The sequence below is a fragment of the Oncorhynchus mykiss genome, chromosome 19 (genome assembly GCF_057628025.1).
Source record: "Oncorhynchus mykiss isolate SJ-2025 chromosome 19, ASM5762802v1, whole genome shotgun sequence".
NCBI lineage: Eukaryota > Metazoa > Chordata > Actinopteri > Salmoniformes > Salmonidae > Oncorhynchus > Oncorhynchus mykiss.
In genome coordinates this window covers 20,186,899-20,209,247 of record NC_143040.1, presented here as the reverse complement: position 1 = coordinate 20,209,247, position 22,349 = coordinate 20,186,899, and the positions used below count along the sequence as shown (strand labels likewise).

Genomic DNA, 22,349 nt, shown 5'->3' with positions numbered 1-22,349 from the left:
TATTTAGGACTAACTTATTACTTGCCACCCATTATAAACTGACTGCAGCTCTTTGTTAAATGCTGCAGTGATTTCACTTGCTGTAGTAGCTGATGTGTAGAATGTTGAGTCATCAGCATACATAGACACACAAGCTTTACTCAGAGCCAGTGCCAGGTAATTAGTAAAGATTATAACAAGTAAGGGCCCTAGACAGCTGCCCTGGGGAATGCCCAACTCCACCTGGATTATGGCTTCCATTAAAAAAACACCCTCTGTGTTAGACATACAGTGCCTTGCGAAAGTATTCGGGCCCCTTGAACTTTGCGACCTTTTGCCACATTTCAGGCTTCAAACATAAAGATATAAAACTGTATTTTTTTGTGAAGAATCGACAACAAGTGGGACACAATCATGAAGTGGAACGACATTTATTGGATATTTCAAACGTTTTTAACAAATCAAAAACTGAAAAATTGGGCGTGCAAAATTATTCAGCCCCTTTACTTTCAGTGCAGCAAACTCTCTCCAGAAGTTCAGTGAGGATCCCTGAATGATCCAATGTTGACCTAAATGACTAATGATGATAAATACAATCCACCTGTGTGCAATCAAGTCTCCGTATAAATGCACCTGCACTGTGATAGTCTCAGAGGTCCGTTAAAAGCGCAGAGAGCATCATGAAGAACAAGGAACACACCAGGCAGGTCCGAGATACTGTTGTGAAGAAGTTTAAAGCCGGATTTGGATACAAAAAGATTTCCCAAGCTTTAAACATCCCAAGGAGCACTGTGCAAGCGATAATATTGAAATGGAAGGAGTATCAGACCACTGCAAATCTACCAAGACCTGGCCGTCCCTCTAAACTTTCAGCTCAAGAGGCCCATGATCACTCTGGATGAACTGCAGAGATCTACAGCTGAGGTGGGAGACTCTGTCCATAGGACAACAATCAGTCGTATATTGCACAAATCTGGCCTTTATGGAAGAGTGGCAAGAAGAAAGCCATTTCTTAAAGATATCCATAAAAAGTGTCGTTTAAAGTTTGCCACAAGCCACCTGGGAGACACACCAAACATGTGGAAAAAGGTGCTCTGGTCAGATGAAACCAAAATTGAACTTTTTGGCAACAATGCAAAACGTTATGTTTGGCGTAAAAGCAACACAGCTCATCACCCTGAACACACCATCCCCACTGTCAAACATGGTGGTGGCAGCATCATGGTTTGGGCCTGCTTTTCTTCAGCAGGGACAGGGAATATGGTTAAAATTGATGGGAAGATGGATGGAGCCAAATACAGGACCATTCTGGAAGAAAACCTGATGGAGTCTGCAAAAGACCTGAAACTGGGACGGAGATTTGTCTTCCAAAAAGACAATGATCCAAAACATAAAGCAAAATCTACAAGGGAATGGTTCAAAAATAAACATATCCTGGTGTTAGAATGGCCAAGTCAAAGTCCAGACCTGAATCCAATCGAGAATCTGTGGAAAGAACTGAAAACTGCTGTTCACAAATGCTCTCCATCCAACCTCACTGAGCTCGAGCTGTTTTGCAAGGAGGAATGGGAAAAAATGTCAGTCTCTCGATGTGCAAAACTGATAGAGACATACCCCAAGTGACTTACAGCTGTAATCGCAGCAAAAGGTGGCGCAACAAAGTATTAACTTAAGGGGGCTGAATAATTTTGCACGCCCAATTTTTCAGTTTTTGATTTGTTAAAAAAGTTTGAAATATACAATAAATGTCGTTCCACTTCATGATTGTGTCCCACTTGTTGTTGATTCTTCACAAAAAAAATACAGTTTTATATCTTTGTTTGAAGCCTGAAATGTGGCAAAAGGTCGCAAAGTTCAAGGGGGCCGAATACTTTCGCAAGGCACTGTATAACTCTCGATCCATGATATAGATGTAAAGCCACAACACAGCAACAGATTACGATGAATAATGTCATTTATCCCATTTAGAATATGGCCCTAGTTGCATTGGAGGGTAAAGAGAGTTGTAACTCTCAGCAACAACCTCTGTCCTGGCTGGTTCTCTGATAGCAGATTCATCCAGCGTAGATGAGTTGAGGCCATGCTGAATGGATTACAGTCTTAGCCCCACTAATATAACTCAGACAGCGTAAGTAACCATTCTAGCAGATTGTGTTCACTGTCACTGTTCTCCGTGTGCATGTAACTGCTAGAATGAACAGCACCATAAATTCAGCTTTTTCCTTGAGCAGACGACACGGAATCCCACCTAAATCTTCACATTCCCCTTTGACCTTCACATTCCCCTTCGCTCTCCCCAGAAAGCAGGAAATATGGGCATGTGGTTCTATAATAGTTCTCCCTGGCATCATTGCCAGGTTCTGAAGTCATCCTTCAGACACCTGAGTCACGTCGGCAATCTTGGCTCCTGTGGAGACGGCGGCCATCTTGTTTGGCCTCCCAGTCGCAGAGTGGCTGATTTTTATTATGTCCTGGATCAACCTCCCACCTGTGTCTGGCTGAGTCGTCTGCCAGGTCTCCAACCCCCCAGCAGCACACAGTGGGTGATGTACTAGGCCTAGCCATAGAAGGCTACATCAACACCAGTAAGTACATCATCAGTGCCAGAGGCTGGATGGAGTAACACTGACTTCACACAGTCTACATGGAGGAACAATTAAAGGAGAGTAACTGTCAGGTTAGTTCACGCTTATGAATTGAGGTCATGAATCAGTACAAGTTCAGTTTGGGACTGCTGCCACTAGTTCTGTGAATGTAATGGGTCATTCCTGAAATACTGAGAGCCATTTTGGCAAACAATATCTTAACTACAATATCTTAACTTTATTGAGTTAATCCTAAATGATGTTGATCTAAATGTCTGTTCTCTTAATCAATAGTGTCAGATTAACTGACAAAAATTGCTATGGGGCTTTATATGGCAAGATAAAGGACGCAATTACACAGATATCAGACACACGGCAAACAAATCTAAACAGAATGACATCCCCACTCCCTCCCTCCCCCGATCACCCCACAGCCATACTCCTTTCCCAGAATCCTTTCCCAGTCCTCTTGGATGGCGATCTAACAAAATGCTCTGGAAAGATTGATCCCTCAGTCCTGTTGCCAGTGTGTGAGTGTGTGTGCCTGAGTGAGTGTGTGGCTCCTGTGTATATGCGTATTTGTGAGTCAGTGCATTAGTTCAGACTGCCAGGTCTTCTACTGTCAGCAGTAGTCCGTTCACTGGACATCTTCCCTGTGGCTCATAAGAAGAGGCCAAAGGTTGTCTGTCTGTCTGTACTGTATACCTGTAACCAGTTATCTCTTCAAGTCCATTGGGAGCAGTCAGGCTAGCTAGAGTGACCTTTGGCTTATTGGGAAAACATTTCCCCCTGTTTTGAATGTGCAACTACTGTCTTTGTTAAACATTTACATTGTTAAATGATCCATTATATTAGTTTTAGCGGGGGTATAAGCATCTAACACAACTTTAGATTGACTTGAGTTGGTATCACAAAAGCAGCTAAACTGATTGCCAGGAATGTGACAAGTTGAGTTAAGTTCAAAATAAGTTGTGTGCATTTGAAAAATTAGCATGTAAAATATACTGTCAGAAAAACAGACTATAAAATAAATGCAAATACTGAACTATGTTGTATGCTCAACTAAATGGGGAAACTATAGTATTTTATACTAATGCAAGTACTGAGCATGTGGCTCTGTAATGGTTCTCTCTGGCATCTTGGCTCTGAAGTCATCCTTCAGATACCCGAGTCTTGTCTGCCATCTTGGCTCCTGTGACCATTTTGTTTGGCCTCCCAATCACAGTGGCAGATTTATTCTGTCTGGGAACAGCCTCCTACCTGTGTCTGGCTGAGTCGTCTGCCAGGTCTCCAACCCCCCAGCAGCACACAGTGGGTGATGTACTAGGCCTAGCCATAGAAGGCTACATCAACACCATATAGTAAGTACATCATCAGTGCCAGAGGCTGGATGGAGTAACACTGACTTCACACAGTCTACATGGAGGAACAATTGAAAGAGAGTAACTGTGTGTGTGCGTGGATTAGTTCAGACTGCCAGGTCTTCTGATACTGCAGTTTACTGTCAGCAGTGGTCCGTTCACTGGACATCTTCCCTGTGGCTCATAAGAAGAGGCCAAAGACTGACTGTCTGTCTGCAACCAGTGATCAACTCCATTGGGAGCAGTCAGGCTAGCTAAAGTTATTTTTCTTAGACATTTCCCCTTTTTGAATGTGCAACGACTGTCTTAAATGTTTAGATTGTTAAATGATCCATTATATTAGTTTTAGCGGTGGTATAAGCATCTAACTCAACTTTTGATTGACTTGAGTTGGTATCACGAAATAAGCTAAACTGATTGCCAGGAATGTGCCAATTTGTGTTAAGTTCAAAACTAAGTTTTGTTCATTTCAAATATGTAGCATTTGAAATATACTCTGCCGGCTGCCCCACATATGGCTTGGATGATGAATGTTTTTGTTTAATCTTCCATCCGGTAATTGCACTTCTCTTCTCATCTTTCTAAGCCAGCTGTGACTGAAATAGCTGCATCCCATCTAACATACAGTATGTTAATGTGAAACCGCTAATTAGACTTAACTTACACTAGTTATTACTTACATTTCCTTGTCATCTCATCAGCGTTCGTTACCTCGTGATTGATGCCTCCGACTGGCTTCAATTTCCAACTATATACTGTATGCATAAATATACCCCAACACAGAAGTTTAGTGTAGGGCCGTAGTGTATCCCCGTTTCCCTTGGGAACCCATTCAAGTGTAACACAGCCCATAAGTGCACAGGAAAACCAGATGAGCAGAATAAATCTCTCTCCACTGTGTCTGTGGGGAGCCATGGCTTGTAGCACTTCAGGTGGATGGACTGCTGTTCAGTGCTGTGCTGCTCGCCACATGAATGTTGTGAAATATCTGATTGATACTGTGCCTCTTGCTTGGTGCAGGAAGTGCTCACAGAGACTGTGATTGAAATAGCACACCGTGAGGTAGGTGGTGAAGTCACTGGTGTCCTAGACTCGGTCACTAAATCGAACCACACCACAAAGCCTATACTGATAAAGCTTTGGTTGATTGTTATTAAGGAGTTGTTGTAGACACCTCTCTATTGGACAAATAGCAGACGTCAATATGGCGACAGGATTCCTCACTGGCCAATAAGCCCATGTTCATTATGCTTTATGATAGTGGTCAGCTCTGGTGTGGTGTGAGGGAGTTACACATCCCATCCAAATCTCTGCATGTATTAGCGCCCTCCAGTGGTAGGTGCAATAGGTTGCAGATCATGACGTTGTCCACAGGAGGGCGCTGACAGCCTCGTTGACAATGCAATAGAACAGTAATACAGGAATGTTCCCTATTGTCTTGTACATGACTTCTCCTGTCAGTCAGTGGTGCTGTTTCTCCTCTCCCGTCAGGCCATGCTGCTGAGTCGGGACGGGCAGTACCTGTTGACGGGGGGAGACGGGGGAGTTCTGTCTGTCTGGCAGGTTCACAACCTCAAACAGATGTTCACCTACCCTGGCTGTGACGCAGGCATCCGCTCCATGGCCATGTCCAACGACCAAAGGTAACATACACACCTGGACTCTGACGCTGTAATCTTCACTCACATAGGTGTTGTGTGGTATGAAGTTTTAGCACATAGGAAGAAATAAGGAAAATATGGACTAATGATTAAAACAAAACCTTCCCAATCTAGAATGCACAGAATACCAAGATGAAGACCTTGGTGTTATTCACAGTATGATGACAGACTTACTGTATGGCCTTAGTAAAAGTACATCATGTATGAGCCTTAACTCAACACTCCCTCTCCTAGGTGCATCATAACCGGCATGGCATCTGGTAGTATAGTCCTGTTCTACAACGACTTCAACAGGTGGCATCACGAGTACCAGACCAGATACTGAGGCAGGACCACACAACAACAATCCGGTTAACGTGGGACCTACCTACTGCAATCCTGTCGTTCGATGTACTAAGGCACTACTCAATACATATTGATATCCTGAATGTATCTCAAGAGAAGAAAAACTGTCTGATTCTGTCGAAAGAAGCAAACTATTTTTAAAAAAGGGCATTGCTATATTTTGTAGGGCATATCGATAATTTCATATAATATCTTAGGGTGGGGTTATATACCTATGGTTACAAATCTATTTTTAGCTTGTTAAGAGTCTATTTTCATCTCGAGCAGAGGAAAATAAGGGTTCAAAGTGGAAGTAGGTAGAAAAGTATATTTGCATCTATTGTCTTAAAAATCCATATATTTGTGTACTTAGGGGTGAGTGATTATTTTCATTAGGTGTGAAACGTGGAGATATAATCATTATTTTGGTCATTAATATCCTTTTTTTTTTCATGCTCTTTTTGCTACTGTGTGGAAACACAATATGTGACGTTTGTGTGGTGATCGAGCAGGAAGTTCAGTAAGTCCTTTATGTGTTCATGACTTGAGAGGGAATATATTCTATTTAAATGTTTGTACCACACCTCTGTGGAAACGGACAGATCTTGCCTTCCTGTGCATGAGTTGTCCTGATGGTGGCGTACACTGCACAAAGACTTGTCACGTATATCAGACAGTCATCATAGTAACAAGATGGCTACCGGTGTGATTAGTTTGTTTGTATCAAAGTGTTGTCATGACGATCATTAGCTTTATGTACTGTAACCATACTGATGAATAATATGTCTGTCAGTAAAAACAAATGTCATTGGCTATGTCCTAATTTTGTAAAATGGCGTCCCTTCATCTAATTTCCTTCATATTGCTTATCACCTATCAGAACTTTACATGAAGGAGACGGGACGAGGAAAGGAAGCCGTTCCGACGTAGCCATGATGTGCTTCTTTGTATAACTTCTTGTTAGCTTTACCTCCTCTCCTGAGGCATTTGCAGTACTTAAGCATATACTGTATCATATTAGCGATCGACACAGTGCCCAAACCATGCTAGGATCATCAAAGTATCTCATCTTGGCAAAGAGTGGTGCAGCAAAATGAGGGACTTGTCAGTGTCACGGTGAATATTCACAGGTTAAACCAGACCACAGACAACCCCGGAACCTGGACAGCCAAAGGGTGTGCACTTTTTGGTTCAAGCCCAGCTTTAAAATACCCGATTCTACCTAATTATGGGCCTTCAGGTCAAAACTGAATTGAATCAGGTGTTTTGGTGCAGGGTTGGAACACCCGATGTGGTTCATCCAATACAACGGTTGCTCATTAGGAGAAACATTGTGTTGGTTTGATCACGATTACAATGAAATGGCTACTACTGTATTTTCTATGTATCGCTCAATATTTTGGCAATCAATTTGGAATGAGTGTTTTTGACGCGTGATGAGTTCTGACAAATAAAATTGAATTTTTTAACTTGAGACATCTTGTCTTCAATTGAACTGTTATTTGAAGATAGACTGGAATGTAGCCAGGGGTGGGGTTGCACTAACCACACTGCACAACTTCCTCACCTGGCTGCAGTCAAGGCCTAGGGAGGTAGGTTTAACCCAGAGAATGATAGAAGTCGTATTAGCATGGGTAGTATCATTGACGGCTTCCACCCATGTAGTTGACTTGGTGGGAACTCCCATCCTCATTGGCTGATCCCTCCTGGTAACCCTGTTGGAGTCATGTCCAACCAGGTCATCGGGCAGGATCAGCCAATTGCGAAAATGAAGATAGCCTCAATGGGGCTGCCCATGCTGTCACAGACACAAAGATGAGTGCTATATCTCTATGGTTTTGTCTTAGGTTTATTCAAATTGAAAACTAGAAGGGTATAAACTTTTGCATAAAGACCATTTACAGTGCCTTGCGAAAGTATTCGGCCCCCTTGAACTTTGCGACCTTTTGACACATTTCAGGCTTCAAACATAAAGATATAAAACTATTTTTTTGTGAAGAATCAACAAGTGGGACACAATCATGAAGTGGAACGACATTTATTGGATATTTCAAACTTTTTTAACAAATCAAAAACTGAAAAATTGGGCGTGCAAAATTATTCAGCCCCTTTACTTTCAGTGCAGCAAACTCTCTCCAGAAGTTCAGTGAGGATCTCTGAATGATCCAATGTTGACCTAAATGACTAATGATGATAAATACAATCCACCTGTGTGTAATCAAGTCTCCGTATAAATGCACCTGCACTGTGATAGTCTCAGAGGTCCGTTAAAAGTGCAGAGAGCATCATGAAGAACAAGGAACACACCAGGCAGGTCCGAGATACTGTTGTGAAGAAGTTTAAAGCCGGATTTGGATACAAAAAGATTTCCCAAGCTTTAAACATCCCAAGGAGCACTGTGCAAGCGATAATATTGAAATGGAAGGAGTATCAGACCACTGCAAATCTACCAAGACCTGGCCGTCCCTCTAAACTTTCAGCTCATACAAGGAGAAGACTGATCAGAGATGCAGCCAAGAGGCCCATGATCACTCTGGATGAACTGCAGAGATCTACAGCTGAGGTGGGAGACTCTGTCCATAGGACAACAATCAGTCGTATATTGCACAAATCTGGCCTTTATGGAAGAGGTGCAAGAAGAAAGCCATTTCTTAAAGATGTCCATAAAAAGTGTCGTTTAAAGTTTGCCACAAGCCACCTGGGAGACACACCAAACATGTGGAAGAAGGTGCTCTGGTCAGATGAAACCAAAATTGAACTTTTTGGCAACAATGCAAAACGTTATGTTTGGCGTAAAAGCAACACAGCTCATCACCCTGAACACACCATCCCCACTGTCAAACATGGTGGTGGCAGCATCATGGTTTGGGCCTGCTTTTCTTCAGCAGGGACAGGGAATATGGTTAAAATTGATGGGAAGATGGATGGAGCCAAATACAGGACCATTCTGGAAGAAAACCTGATGGAGTCTGCAAAAGACCTGAGACTGGGACGGAGATTTGTCTTCCAACAAGACAATGATCCAAAACATAAAGCAAAATCTACAAGGGAATGGTTCAAAAATAAACATATCCTGGTGTTAGAATGGCCAAGTCAAAATCCAGACCTGAATCCAATCGAGAATCTGTGGAAAGAACTGAAAACTGCTGTTCACAAATGCTCTCCATCCAACCTCACTGAGCTCGAGCTGTTTTGAAAGGAGGAATGGGAAAAAATGTCAGTCTCTCGATGTGCAAAACTGATAGAGACATACCCCAAGCGACTTACAGCTGTAATCGCAGCAAAAGGTGGCGCTACAAAGTATTAACTTAAGGGGGCTGAATAATTTTGCACGCCCAATTTTTCAGTTTTTGATTTGTTAAAAAAGTTTGAAATATACAATAAATGTCGTCCCACTTGTTGTTGATTCTTCACAAAAAAAATACAGTTTTATATCTTTATGTTTGAAGCCTGAAATGTGGCAAAAGGTCGCAAAGTTCAAGGGGGCCGAATACTTTCGCAAGGCACTGTAGATGGTGTGGAAATATATTGCGCAACCTTCCCTTTAAGAGATGACGGTTGGAGTCTTCACCAGGACCTGCTTGCTGCTCTCAATGTGGTTAAACCCCCCAACGCAGAGCGGGGGGTTATGGGGAGTCTGTGGGTCCCTAGCTTAGTTCCCCATGGGCTAGATCTGGTAACTGTTTCTATCCTGGTGATTGGCTCAGTAGGTCTGGAGCTAAACACATCATCAAGTAGCGGTTTTCATTGGCAAATGGTTGGAATTAGGCTATGTTGTTGCTTCAGATATTGTCCACAGGAGGGCGCTGATGATCACATGGTCTCAGTCCCTTTACCTCATTGTGAGTGGCTTATAATATACACACCTTTATCAACAAGGTGCCAAAGAAATAAAAACATGAAAAAAACTGATTTGAATACTTTTTATTGCGTTTGAAGTTTTCCAATGTGCTCCTAATACATAATGATAAAGGAGTCACAGTGGCTAAATGTCTGTACAAACAAAGTGCTGGCCACAGCTGACAGTGTTTTTCCATACACGTATCCAGACTAACTGTTGACAGGAGTGTTTTTCCTGTTTGAAATGTAATTTTCATACACGTATCCAGACTAAAACTGCAATAAAACAAGCATTATGATGATGACAGTGTAGTTTGACTAAACATTACACAACAGAACAGCTACTATACGTACAATAGTACCAGCTTGACGTGCGTGTGCGCGAGAGAGAGACCTGTTTTGTGGGGAGGCAGAGGGAGGAACATGGCATGCAACTAAAGCCCCTTGTAGTAGTAGTAGTGATGTGCATCGGAGCCATTATCAATATCCGAAGGGTTAAACCCTAACCAACTGCAGTAGGCTAGGTAAGGAGATATGGGTTATGGGTTGTATCCCAAATGGTTCCCTATACCCCTACATAGTGCACTACTTTTGACCAATACCCTATGGGCCCTGCTCAAAAGTAGTGCACTATATAGGGAATAGGGTGTGATTTGGGACTTAAACATGGACTTTAAAACAAGTGCATTACCATTACAGACAAAGACAACAGCAAAGTGAAACAGCCTCACATTATTATCCGGTAAATCTGGACTGATAAATGAGTATATGAGGGGATAGAGCTCCCAGTGTTTCCTGTCAGCTGCTTTCAGAAAAGGAATCTAACTACTGGGTCAGGTTCATTAGGGCACAAAATGAAAAACATTTTGCAACGGAGGGCGAAAATGAGCGTTTCTTACAGGACATGTCCATGAAGTCCCTTCCTGTTTGTCTGTTTTCTTCCTGATGAACATTTACATTTTAGTCATCTAGCAGACGCTCCTATCCAGAGCGACTTACAGGAGCAATTAGGGTTAAGTGACTTGCTCAAGAGCACATTGGCAGATTTGTCACCTAGTTGGCTGGGGGATTCGAACCAGTGACCTTTCGGTTACTGGCCAAACGCTCTTAAACGCTAGGCTACCTGCCGCCCTGAACACACCCCTGATCTGGCAGCTATTTTGACAGGCACACCTCTCCTCATTGACACGTTCAACTTCTACTCTGTTGCGTTTCTCTTTTGGTGTTCAGCAGTTAAACACTACAGGCTCCATAGCGGACCAATGATAAACAGGCTTTACAGACAAGAGAAGAAAAACTCAAACCTTCAACTTTCATTCGGATGCCTCGTGTCTGTCATACAATACTATATACATCTACAGTAGCAGTTTATCTTACAACAGACGGCAAGCACGCCAAATAATACACTTCTACCCATAATCAACATGTGTGTTTCTACCAACCAACCACAGACAATAAATAAAACATGATCAGAAGTCATTCCAGAAAACCCCATCTGAAACCACACACACTAACTAGGCAGGCCTCGCTCTATTTTCTCCATATATAAATACACACATACCGTATATACAAATCAACCAAAATGTACAAAACACCTCAACTTCCCTCTTGGAGCGTGGATATGATGGGTTCTCTACAGAGATTGTACTGTAGGTTGTAGGAGCCATTTTGCTTGTTTTTTTTTGCCATTTGCTGCTTGGGAGCCTAGGAACGATACAGCAGTGGATATCAGCTGTTATACTGTTACTGGGGATGGAGGTTCTATCTGTATCTAGCCCCCTACATGCGAATCATAGGTCTGGGGATACGGCGCGTGGAGGTAAGGGGGCTGGAAAGGTACAAATTAGACCATGGTCCAGCAGCCAGTCTTCTCATCCATCATTCTTTCTCACAACTCTCTGGCAGTAGCAGCAGCTTCAACGTCAAGGCCCACCAGGGGTGATGGAGGGGTGGGAGAGGAGGGAGAGGAGCAGGTCAGGGGTGAGGGAGGGCTGGGAAAGGCAGAGGGAGACAGAGGGTCGGAGGGAGAGGGGCAGGTAAAAAGAGAGGGAGGAGAGGAGGGAGAGAGAGGGGCAGGAGGAGAGGGGGAGGCTTTGCGTTTGGAAGGTGATGAGTTGGAGGGGCAAGTAATAGGCTTATACGAGGCAGGAGGGAAGGCACAGGCATGGAGCTTGGTTGGAGAGGAAAGAGAAGGGGACATTTGAAGTTTGGTAGGTGAAGAGGGAGAGGAAGGAGAAGGAGAGATGACAGGTTTGGTAGGTGAGGAAGGAGAGGGAGAGATAACAGGTTTGTCAGGAGAGGAAGGAGAGGGAGAGTTGTTGGGCCTGGTAGGGGAGGTAGGATAGATAGAGATGTTAGGCTTGGTAGGAGAGGAAGGAGAGACAGGGACAGAGGGAGAGGTAACAGGTCTGGTAGGTGTTGAAGGAGAGATGGGAGGGGATACAGGCACATCAGTCTGAGGACTCTTGGGTTCCTCCTCTGGCAGGGCAGGCTTGGTGGGTGATGCCAGCTTGGTGGGTACTGGCAGCTTGGAGTTGGGTGAGACTGGTGAGGCTTGCTTGACTGGCATGGCTGCAGGAGGGACTACTTTCTTCCCAGGCAGTGGTGGGGGCGGAGGTGGTGCTGTGGGCCTCTGGCTGCGACGAGTCAGCTGGATCCTCTTCTTATCTAGAGCTGTGTTCTGGTAGAGGTCAGGGGTGAGGGAAAGAAAGTCAGACTGACACTCACCTTCTGTACTGTACAATACAACAGAACCAAACAAGTAGGGAGAGACAGAAATAAAGAACAGTGGGTCAATATATAATGGGAAGAGAAAACTGCCCCAAGATGACGTTCAACCGCACTGATCTCTGACAGTAAGATCCATGGAGTAACATTTCTATATAATATTAAACACAGTATATAAAAATATATATATATGAACAGAAACAATCATAGATGGGATGATTTTACAGTGACAGACCCTTCACAGTAGACTGACCCAAGACAGCAAATCATATCATCAATGCTCAACATGCAGTGTAAGGGAAAATGAGAAATTGTGCTGGAGAGATTTTGCCTCATCACAACCGAAAACCAACTAGACACTGAAGATCACATCTGGAATTACAGATCATTTGGATTGCTATAATAATAACAGTAATAACTACATAACAATCAGAAGGCATCCAGATTTCCCATGTTCCCTTAGCTGAGTGAGTCTTCGTGGTGTCAGTGAAGAAGCAGTGAAGAAGCGTAGCCTTCAGTGTTAGTACATACCATTGCCTTGGAGCTAATTCAGAGGGTGGCAATGTGGGCGTGTTGTGGAGGGGTGGAGGGGGCGGGGAGGAAGCAGAGGGGACAGAGACTAGTCTTACTCACAGCTCAACAACATTAGAGGAGACACAGAAAGCAGGCCTGTTTGATTCCTGCTCTGGTGTACCGCAGCACTGCTGGTTTTCCTCTGTCCCTGGTAGCTAAGTGATCAGTTCATGCCATTGGTTAGCCAGAGTCCACTACTCACCTGGTTTCCAAGATCTAAATAAAAAGAAGCAATGATGTCCCACTGGGCACACGTCTATTACACGTTGGTTCAATAGAATTTCATTGATATGACGTGGAAACAACGTTGATTCAACCAGTTGTGTGGCTCTCCAGGCCTGGAATTGATTAGCCTAAAGTCTGCTATGACAATCATCTCTCAGGATGCTAGCAAGCTCAATGACAATTTTAGAAATCTTAACTTCTGGGGGAGTACTGTTCAATGTTAAATCCAAGGCAATATAAGCTATTTTCATCTGTCTCTCTCATCTGGTGCAGTAGTGCAGTTTAAATGTTTGACCACAAGGTGGTGGTAGAGCTCAATTGAACAATTATCAGGAGATGAACCGTAATGTATCCAAAGGGCTGGGACAGCAGGTTGAAATGTTTTGTCATGAATCTTGTTCTGGGGGCAGCTCTGCCGAGTGGTCACTAGCTGGCACAGCCACAAAGTAATATAATCTAATTTTAAACCTAACCTTAACCACACTGTTAACCTTAATTCCTAACCCTATCCTTAAATTAAGACCAACAAAAATCATTTTTGTTTTGTAGCTGGCCCATCTAGCGAAAATTGCTCAGTTCTGCCTCCAGAGCAAGATTCATGACAATAAATGTCAACCTGCCATAAACATGGCTTTACATAGACATCAAATATATTGTAAAATTGCCATAGACATTTAATGTCCCCAGGTTATTGTAGGGGCATTAACTATAAGAGCACTACTTTGGATGAGTGACAGAGACAGGGGGCAAATTAAAAATTAGTTCAGCAGAAGCAATGAGGGCTTCTCTTAGGCCTAGTTAGTTAGCATGCCAAATAACCACCCAGCCAGCCAAAAACAACACAGAATACAATAACATGTACAAATCTAACTCAGACAACAACTCTCAACACAGCAGTGACATCACTGTCAACAAAGTCAGTCCACACAGGGACGAGTTGATTGATGAAGATGGTTATGAGTGAGATAAAAGTGGAGGATGAGAGAGGGGGATGATTGAGAGACAGAAAATAAAAGAGACCCATTGGAGGAGGAGAGAGGAGCCTAGGCAAATTACACGAGGGGGCAGAGCAGTCATGCAAACTGATTCAAGGCCACTGCAGAGAGTTACTGAGTTATTCTGTCCAGATCAATCTGTTATAGAGGCATTATTGGAGCTGGCAGAGGGGGAGAGAGTGGAGGATGGGGGAGATCGGTACCCTGCACTCAGCTCCAAATCTTCCCCTGTGGTCCTGGGATGAGGGAGTGGGATGAGCAGGAGGGGCGCGGGGATCTCCTTTACACCTCAAACTGTCGAAGGAGATTTACAACAAAATGAGGTTTAACCCTGAGTCAGGGGTAGTCCCAAATGAACCTTTGCACACCCTTTAGCCCGTGCTAATCCCTTTCTACTGCTGCAGTGGGTATACTGGACCCAGGTGGAAGCAGACAGCATGTGTGCATCGCAATAGTCTAGAGAGGCTTCCTCTCATTGTCTCCATCTTCAAGGACCAGGGAAGGAGATGAGGGGGATCTAATTGAGATGCATCCATTGACAGACCTATGCTATATTGGTCATGTATTCGCAGGCCAGCTCCAGCTCAATAGAACCCCAAGTGGACCAGAGAGGGGAGGTGATGTGTGCGGCAGATCGAGAGGAAGTTCACCACCCACAACAGGAAGTTACATAACTGTGCCAGGAGGTGCATAGACTTGTGGGAAAAAGCTTAAAAACAGATAAGGAGGATGGTAGGATATGATTCATGTACTCTGGAGTCACTAAGAACACTGCGTCAACACTAAAACACGACATTTGTACTGCAAGGATGAAAACGCGTTTTAGAGATAAGATGATGAATCAGGATTTATCCGTGTGTAATCCCAGGGGAAAGCATTTTGAATAAATGTTGCTCTCTTAAAACCCTCAGTGATATGATTACATGAACAGAAGTTGTCCATTTCTTAGCTTTCCTGTCAGATAATCTCTCATGTTCTTTTAGATCAAACTCTTTTGTAACCAACTGATTAATAGTACTAGATGTGAAAATAGTTATTGTTTGTTTGAAAGTGAGTAGGTGTAGTGCTGAATTGACTAACATTTGTTACAGCTCATGTTGGTTTCCAATCAATGTTGAAATATAAGCGGATGCCAATAAAAATAAAATCAGGAAGCTTCTTTTATCTTTGTTTTTGGTTTCTTCAGAAAATGACTGATGGCAAGTAAATCAGGCCATGGTTGAACATTTCTGCAAATATCAAGAATCTACAGACGAGGACTCTGGGGTGTCAATGTACGACAGATGGTGGAATACAGAGAGTTCAGATGAGGGAAAGTATATGGAGATACACAATGTGTGTATTGGAAACGTGACCAGAAAATAGAGAGTAGTTGGTAGAGAGTAGAGGGTCGTGACAGAGTGCTGTTGTGTATACGGAGTAAAACAATGTGTGTATGGGACCAGAAAACAAATAATGGGTTGTGATAGTGAATGTTGTTGTCTTGTCCCTCACCATGATGACTGACACTCCTGCTGTGGTTGTGCTGGGCTTTGGTGCTGTGTTGAAGTGTGTCCTCAGTTTACCTGACACCTCCATCTTCATGTTGTTCTCCATGTTGTCATCCTGCAGAGACACACACACACATTCTCCTTTATGGTCCTGAACACACACCCACACACACCCCCACAAAGTCCACAAGACAAGTTACCGTGACCCAGGGATGAGAGAGGATGTCCTGTGCTGTGTAGCGAGCCTCCACGTTCACCTGCAGCATCCGCCCAATCAGCTCCTAGAAAACACATCAGGTCATGCATCAGCGGTGACATCTTCAGGGTTCAGTCTCTCTCAAGTCATGTCGTCACAACTTTACTTTGACATGTCATGTCACATAGTGAGAACAATGTAGAAGTGACACAGGAGGACATTACAAACAGTGCTCTAGCATGGTATGGCTACATTCACTGTGCCTCCAACCAGGGTCGGGTTCATTAGGGCTTACCATAACAAAACGTACCAAAATATTTTGCAACGGAAAACGAAAATGAGCATGTCTTATTGGACAAGTTCAGGTAGTCCATGTCAGTCTATATCAGTCCATTTTCTACTCTTCCGGTAACTAATGAATAGACCGTGACTGCAGCAGGCTGTTGAGATCTCTAGACGTAGGCTTTTCTTTGTTAAGTCGAGGTGCCACTGCAGCAGAGGATTTAATTAGTAGTTCAGACTTGCTTTGAAATAGCTGCTGTCACTGTAACACATGGTGGTCATTTAGGGAGTGAGAGGAGAGAGAGGAGGGAGAGAGAGACATTTCAATTCTACAACCACCTAAAAGGAAGCAATCCCCAAACCTTCCATAACAAAGCCATCCCCGACAGAGAAATAAATCTGGAGAAGAAACCCCTAAGCAAGCTGGTCCTGGGGCTCTGTTCACAAACAGACCCCACAGAGCCCCAGGACAACAACACAATTATACCCAAACAAATCATGAGAAAACAAAAAGATCGTTACTTGGCCTTAAACAGAGACTACACAGTGGCAGAATACCTGAACACTGTAACTGACCCAAAATGAAGGAAATCTTTGACTATGTACAGAAATACCGCCGTAGGAGACCTGGCTCTCAAGAGAAGACAGGCTATGTGCACACTGCCCACAAAATTAGGTGGAAACTGAGCTGCACTTCCTAACCTCCTGCCAAATATATGACCATAATAGAGACACATATTTCCTTCAGATTACACAGACCTACAAAGAATTTGAAAACAAATCAAATTTCGATAAACTCCCATATCTACTCGGTGAAATTACACAGTGTGCCATCACAGCAGCAAGATTTGTGACCTGTTGCCACAAGAAAAGGTCAACCAGCGAAGAACAAACACCAGTGTAAATACAACCTATATTTATGTTTATTTATTTTCCCTTTCGTACTTTAACTATTTCCACATCATTACGACATTGTATATATACACACTGTACATAATGACATTTGAAATGTCTTTATTCTTTTGGAACTTTTGGAAGCGTCATGTTTATTTCACTTTTGTTTATCCATTTCACTTGCTTTGGCAATGTAAACATATGTTTCCATGACAATAAAGCCCTTAAATTGAAATTGAACATGTTATTGAATTGAGAGGCAGAGAGAGCGAGAGAGAGAGGCAGCGAGAGGCAGAGAGAGCGAGAGAGAGAGGCAGAGAGAGCGAGAGAGAGAGAGAGAGAGAGAGAGAGAGAGAGAGAGAGAGAGAGAGAGAGAGCGAGAGAGAGAGGCAGCGAGAGGCAGAGAGAGCGACAGAGAGAGCGAGAGAGAGAGGCAGAGAGAGCGAGAGAGAGAGGCAGAGAGAGCGAGAGAGAGAGGCAGAGAGAGCGAGAGAGAGAGAGAGAGAGAGAGAGAGAGAGAGAGAGAGAGAGAGAGAGAGAGAGAGAGAGACAGCGAGAGGCAGAGAGAGGCAGAGAGAGCGAGAGAGGCAGAGAGAGCGAGAGAGAGAGACAGCGAGAGAGAGAGGCAGAGAGAGGCAGAGAGAGGCAGAGAGAGCGAGAGAGAGAGAGGCAGAGAGAGCGAGAGAGAGAGGCAGAGAGAGGCAGAGAGAGGCAGAGAGAGCGAGAGAGAGCGAGAGGCAGAGAGAGCGAGAGAGAGGCAGAGAGAGCGAGAGAGAGAGAGAGAGGCAGAGAGAGCGAGAGAAAGAGAGAGAGAGGCAGAGAGAGCGAGAGAGAGCGAGAGAGAGGCAGAGAGAGCGAGAGAGAGAGAGAGGCAGAGAGAGCGAGAGAGAGAGAGGCAGAGAGAGCGAGAGAGAGAGAGAGGCAGAGAGAGCGAGAGAGAGAGAGAGGCAGAGAGAGCGAGAGAGAGAGAGGCAGAGAGAGCAAGAGAGAGGCAGAGAGAGCGAGAGAGAGGCAGAGAGAGGCAGAGAGAGCAAGAGAGAGAGGCAGAGAGAGCGAGAGAGAGAGAGGCAGAGAGAGCGAGAGAGAGAGAGGCAGAGAGAGCGAGAGAGAGAGAGAGGCAGAGAGAGCGAGAGAGGCAGAGAGAGCGAGAGAGAGAGAGGCAGAGAGAGCGAGAGAGAGAGGCAGAGAGAGGCAGAGAGAGCGAGAGAGGCAGAGAGAGCGAGAGAGAGGCAGAGAGAGCGAGAGAGAGGCAGAGAGAGCGAGAGAGAGGCAGAGAGAGCGAGAGAAAGAGAGAGCGAGAGAAAGAGAGAGCGAGAGAAAGAGAGAGCGAGAGAAAGAGAGAGCGAGAGAAAGAGAGAGCGAGAGAGAGCGAGAGAGAGGCAGAGAGAGCGAGAGAGAGAGAGGCAGAGAGAGCGAGAGAGAGAGAGGCAGAGAGAGCGAGAGAGAGAGAGAGGCAGAGAGAGCGAGAGAGAGAGAGGCAGAGAGAGCAAGAGAGAGGCAGAGAGAGCGAGAGAGAGGCAGAGAGAGGCAGAGAGAGCGAGAGAGAGAGAGGCAGAGAGAGCGAGAGAGAGAGGCAGAGAGAGCGAGAGAGAGCGAGAGAGAGCGAGAGAGAGCGAGAGAGAGGCAGAGAGAGCGAGAGAGAGCGAGAGAGAGGCAGAGAGAGCGAGAGAGAGAGAGAGGCAGAGAGAGCGAGAGAGAGAGAGGCAGAGAGAGCGAGAGAGAGAGAGAGGCAGAGAGAGCGAGAGAGAGAGAGAGAGGCAGAGAGAGCAAGAGAGAGGCAGAGAGAGCGAGAGAGAGGCAGAGAGAGGCAGAGAGAGCAAGAGAGAGAGGCAGAGAGAGCGAGAGAGAGAGAGGCAGAGAGAGCGAGAGAGAGAGAGGCAGAGAGAGAGAGAGAGAGAGAGGCAGAGAGAGCGAGAGAGAGAGGCAGAGAGAGCGAGAGAGAGAGGCAGAGAGAGCGAGAGAGAGCGAGAGAGAGCGAGAGAGAGAGAGACAGAGAGAGACAGAGAGAGACAGAGAGAGACAGAGAGAGAGAGAGAGAAAGCGAGAGCGAGAGAGAGCGAGAGAGAGAGAGTGAGCGAGAGAGAGAGAGAGAGTGAGCGAGAGAGAGAGAGTGAGCGAGAGTGAGCGAGAGAGAGAGAGAGAGAGAGGCAGAGAGAGCGAGAGAGAGCGAGGCAGAGAGAGCGAGAGAGAGAGAGAGCGAGAGAGAGAGAGGCAGAGAGAGCGAGAGAGAGAGAGAGGCAGAGAGGGCAAGAGAGAGGCAGAGAGAGCGAGAGAGAGGCAGAGAGAGGCAGAGAGAGCAAGAGAGAGCGAGAGAGAGCGAGAGAGAGAGCGAGAGAGAGCGAGAGAGAGAGCGAGAGAGAGCGAGAGAGAGCGAGAGCGAGAGAGAGCGAGAGCGAGAGAGAGCGAGAGCGAGAGCGAGAGAGAGCGAGAGAGAGCGAGAGAGAGAGGCAGAGAGCGAGAGAGAGGCAGAGAGAGCGAGAGAGAGCGAGCGAGAGAAAGAGCGAGAGAGAGAGAGAGAGAGTGAGAGAGAGTGAGAGAGAGCGAGAGAGAGAGGCAGAGAGAGTGAGAAAGAGGCAGAGAGAGCGAGAGAGAGGCAGAGAGAGCGAGAGAGAGAGGCAGAGAGAGTGAGAGAGAGGCAGAGAGAGCGAGAGAGAGGCAGAGAGAGCGAGAGAGAGGCAGAGAGAGCGAGAGAGAGAGGCAGAGAGAGCGAGAGAGAGGCAGAGAGAGCGAGAGAGAGCGAGAGAGAGAGCGAGAGAGAGCGAGAGAGAGAGAGAGCGAGAGCGAGAGAGAGCGAGAGAGAGAGAGCGAGAGAAAGAGCGAGAGAGAGCGAGAGAGAGTGAGAGAGAGTGAGAGAGAGCGAGAGAGAGAGGCAGAGAGAGTGAGAGAGAGGCAGAGAGAGCGAGAGAGAGGCAGAGAGAGCGAGAGAGAGAGGCAGAGAGAGTGAGAGAGAGGCAGAGAGAGCGAGAGAGAGAGGCAGAGAGAGTGAGAGAGAGGCAGAGAGAGCGAGAGAGAGGCAGAGAGAGCGAGAGAGAGGCAGAGAGAGCGAGAGAGAGAGGCAGAGAGAGCGAGAGAGAGGCAGAGAGAGCGAGAGAGAGCGAGAGAGAGAGCGAGAGAGAGCGAGAGAGAGAGAGAGAGAGAGAGCGAGAGCGAGAGAGAGAGCGAGAGAGAGAGCGAGAGAGAGAGCGAGAGAGAGAGCGAGAGAGAGAGCGAGAGAAAGAGCGAGAGAGAGAGCGAGAGAAAGAGCGAGAGAGAGTGAGAGAGAGTGAGAGAGAGAGCGAGAGAGAGTGAGAGAGAGTGAGAGAGAGAGCGAGCGAGAGAGAGAGAGAGAGAGCGAGAGAGAGAGCGAGAGAGAGCGAGAGAGAGCGAGAGAGAGCGAGAGAGAGCGAGAGAGAGAGAGCGAGAGAGAGCGAGAGAGCGAGAGAGAGCGAGAGAGAGAGCATAAAAGAGCAGAGCGGGATGTGTGAACAGAAGAAGAGATGGTGTGTGTGCATCTCCTCTTTCCAAACCATCCCTCTCTTTCTTCACTCCCGCCTCCTTCATTCCGGGAGTTCTCAACGGGACCCTCGCGCCCCCTCATTGCTGCCACCCAAATGTAATGGGGGCTGACGCGACAGGGGTGGTGTGTCTGTGTGTGGTGGTTTACCTTGGCTGAGTCCGTGACGTTGTCCCAGTAGGGAGCAGGGAAGTCCAGTCGTCCCACCAGGATCTGGTCAAACAGGTCCTCTTGAAGGTTGTCCTCACTGTACAGAGAAACATACTATGCTGTGAACAGATGGATACTTCAGCATACACCCACAAATACTGTAGTACACACACACACACACACACACACACACACACACATTATATTCATGTCACATTCAAAGACACACAGCGTCAGAATAACTCTGACACCATTGTCCTATCTATCCCCTCACCTTCCCTCACTAACTGGCTGCATTTTCCAATTCAGCACCAGGAATCAATTCAAGGACACACCAGAACACATCAAGAGTAGGCACAGAAGAGGTACAAGTAGGGGGAGGATAGGACGACACAATAAATCTCTCAGCCCATTCTGGCAGACAATCCTCACTGCAATGACACTACTATCCAGAGACCTTGTCTATGTCTATGCCGAACGGTTAATCTATGCGAGATCACAGTTATGCTAAACCGCAAGTATAAAAAAACATCAAATGAACTCATGTAAATTCACATCTCCTATATTTAAATAGCTGAATAACGTGCGAGGGCCAGACGCCTGGGTTTACACTAAGGAAGCCGAACGGATGTGCTAGGCTAGCCCACTGAACACTTGATTTTCAGCGTAAGGACTATGGGAACATTTACAGGCCATTCCCGAGACCAATTAGACATTTCTAAGAGTTTTCCAACAGTAAGGATTAAATCCCCGTTTTCTGTAAGTTAAAGGACATCCTAGACAGGCTAGTAGAGGTTTAACTGTGTGAATCAGATATGAAGCAGGTGGCCAATCGTAGAATATTCAGAGATTATCATGTTAACATTAAGCGTGGTGACTGTGTAATGAACGCTACCTCGTCAAGGACCAGCCATGTTGTTATGTGGTGTACCTGAGAATATATCCCTTTAGGAGTTCTGGAGGTTAAATAACATTGTGTAGTGTACTGTAGGTGTCTGGAGGTTAAATAACATTGTGTAGTGTACTGTAGGTGTCTGGAGGTTAAATAACATTGTGTAGTGTACTGTAGGTGTCTGGAGGTTAAATAACATTGTGTAGTGTACTGTAGGTGTCTGGAGGTTACATAACATTGTGTAGTGTACTGTAGGTGTCTGGAGGTTACATAACATTGTGTAGTGTACTGTAGGTTACATAACATTGTGTAGTGTACTGTAGGTTACATAACATTGTGTAGTGTACTGTAGGTGTCTGGAGGTTAAATAACATTGTGTAGTGTACTGTAGGTTAAATAACATTGTGTAGTGTACTGTAGGTGTCTGGAGGTTACATAACATTGTGTAGTGTACTGTAGGTGTCTGCAGGTTAAATAACATTGTGTAGAGTACTGTAGGTGTCTGGAGGTTACATAACATTGTGTAGTGTACTGTAGGTGTCTGGAGGTTACATAACATTGTGTAGTGTACTGTAAGTTACATAACATTGTGTAGTGTACTGTAGGTTAAATAACATTGTGTAGTGTACTGTAGGTGTCTGGAGGTTACATAACATTGTGTAGTGTACTGTAGGTGTCTGGA

General features: G+C 45.3%; 2 protein-coding genes across 15 annotated transcripts in view; one reads left to right on the top strand and one right to left on the bottom strand.

The window, feature by feature from the left end:
* Positions 1-7,384, top strand: part of LOC110497375 (lipopolysaccharide-responsive and beige-like anchor protein) — a 319,123-nt gene extending 311,739 nt beyond the window's left edge. For all 10 annotated transcript variants that reach the window (XM_090210434.1, XM_090210433.1, XM_036954299.2 and 7 more), the window contains 2 exons: positions 5,417-5,568; positions 5,821-7,384. In XM_090210434.1, coding sequence (XP_090066560.1) covers positions 5,417-5,568; positions 5,821-5,911 — 243 coding nt within the window. In that variant the 3' untranslated portion in view covers positions 5,912-7,384. The remainder of the gene's footprint in view (positions 1-5,416; positions 5,569-5,820) is intronic.
* Positions 7,385-9,819: 2,435 nt separating this feature from the next.
* The window catches only part of LOC110498649 (serine/threonine-protein kinase DCLK2), a 79,674-nt gene continuing 67,144 nt past the window's right edge, over positions 9,820-22,349 (bottom strand). For 2 of the 5 annotated variants that reach the window (XR_005037661.2, XR_016488815.1), the window contains exons 14-18: positions 20,776-20,872; positions 15,961-16,041; positions 15,765-15,875; positions 14,474-14,564; positions 9,820-12,430 (exon numbers count right to left, since the gene is read on the bottom strand). Coding sequence is in view for 3 of the 5 variants with exons in the window: in XM_036954293.2 (XP_036810188.2) it covers positions 11,639-12,430; positions 15,765-15,875; positions 15,961-16,041; positions 20,776-20,872 (1,081 nt within the window). In the remaining 2 variants the exon portion in view is untranslated. The remainder of the gene's footprint in view (positions 12,431-14,473; positions 14,565-15,764; positions 15,876-15,960; positions 16,042-20,775; positions 20,873-22,349) is intronic. The other 3 variants (XM_036954293.2, XM_036954292.2, XM_090210428.1) reach the window with 2 other exon arrangements.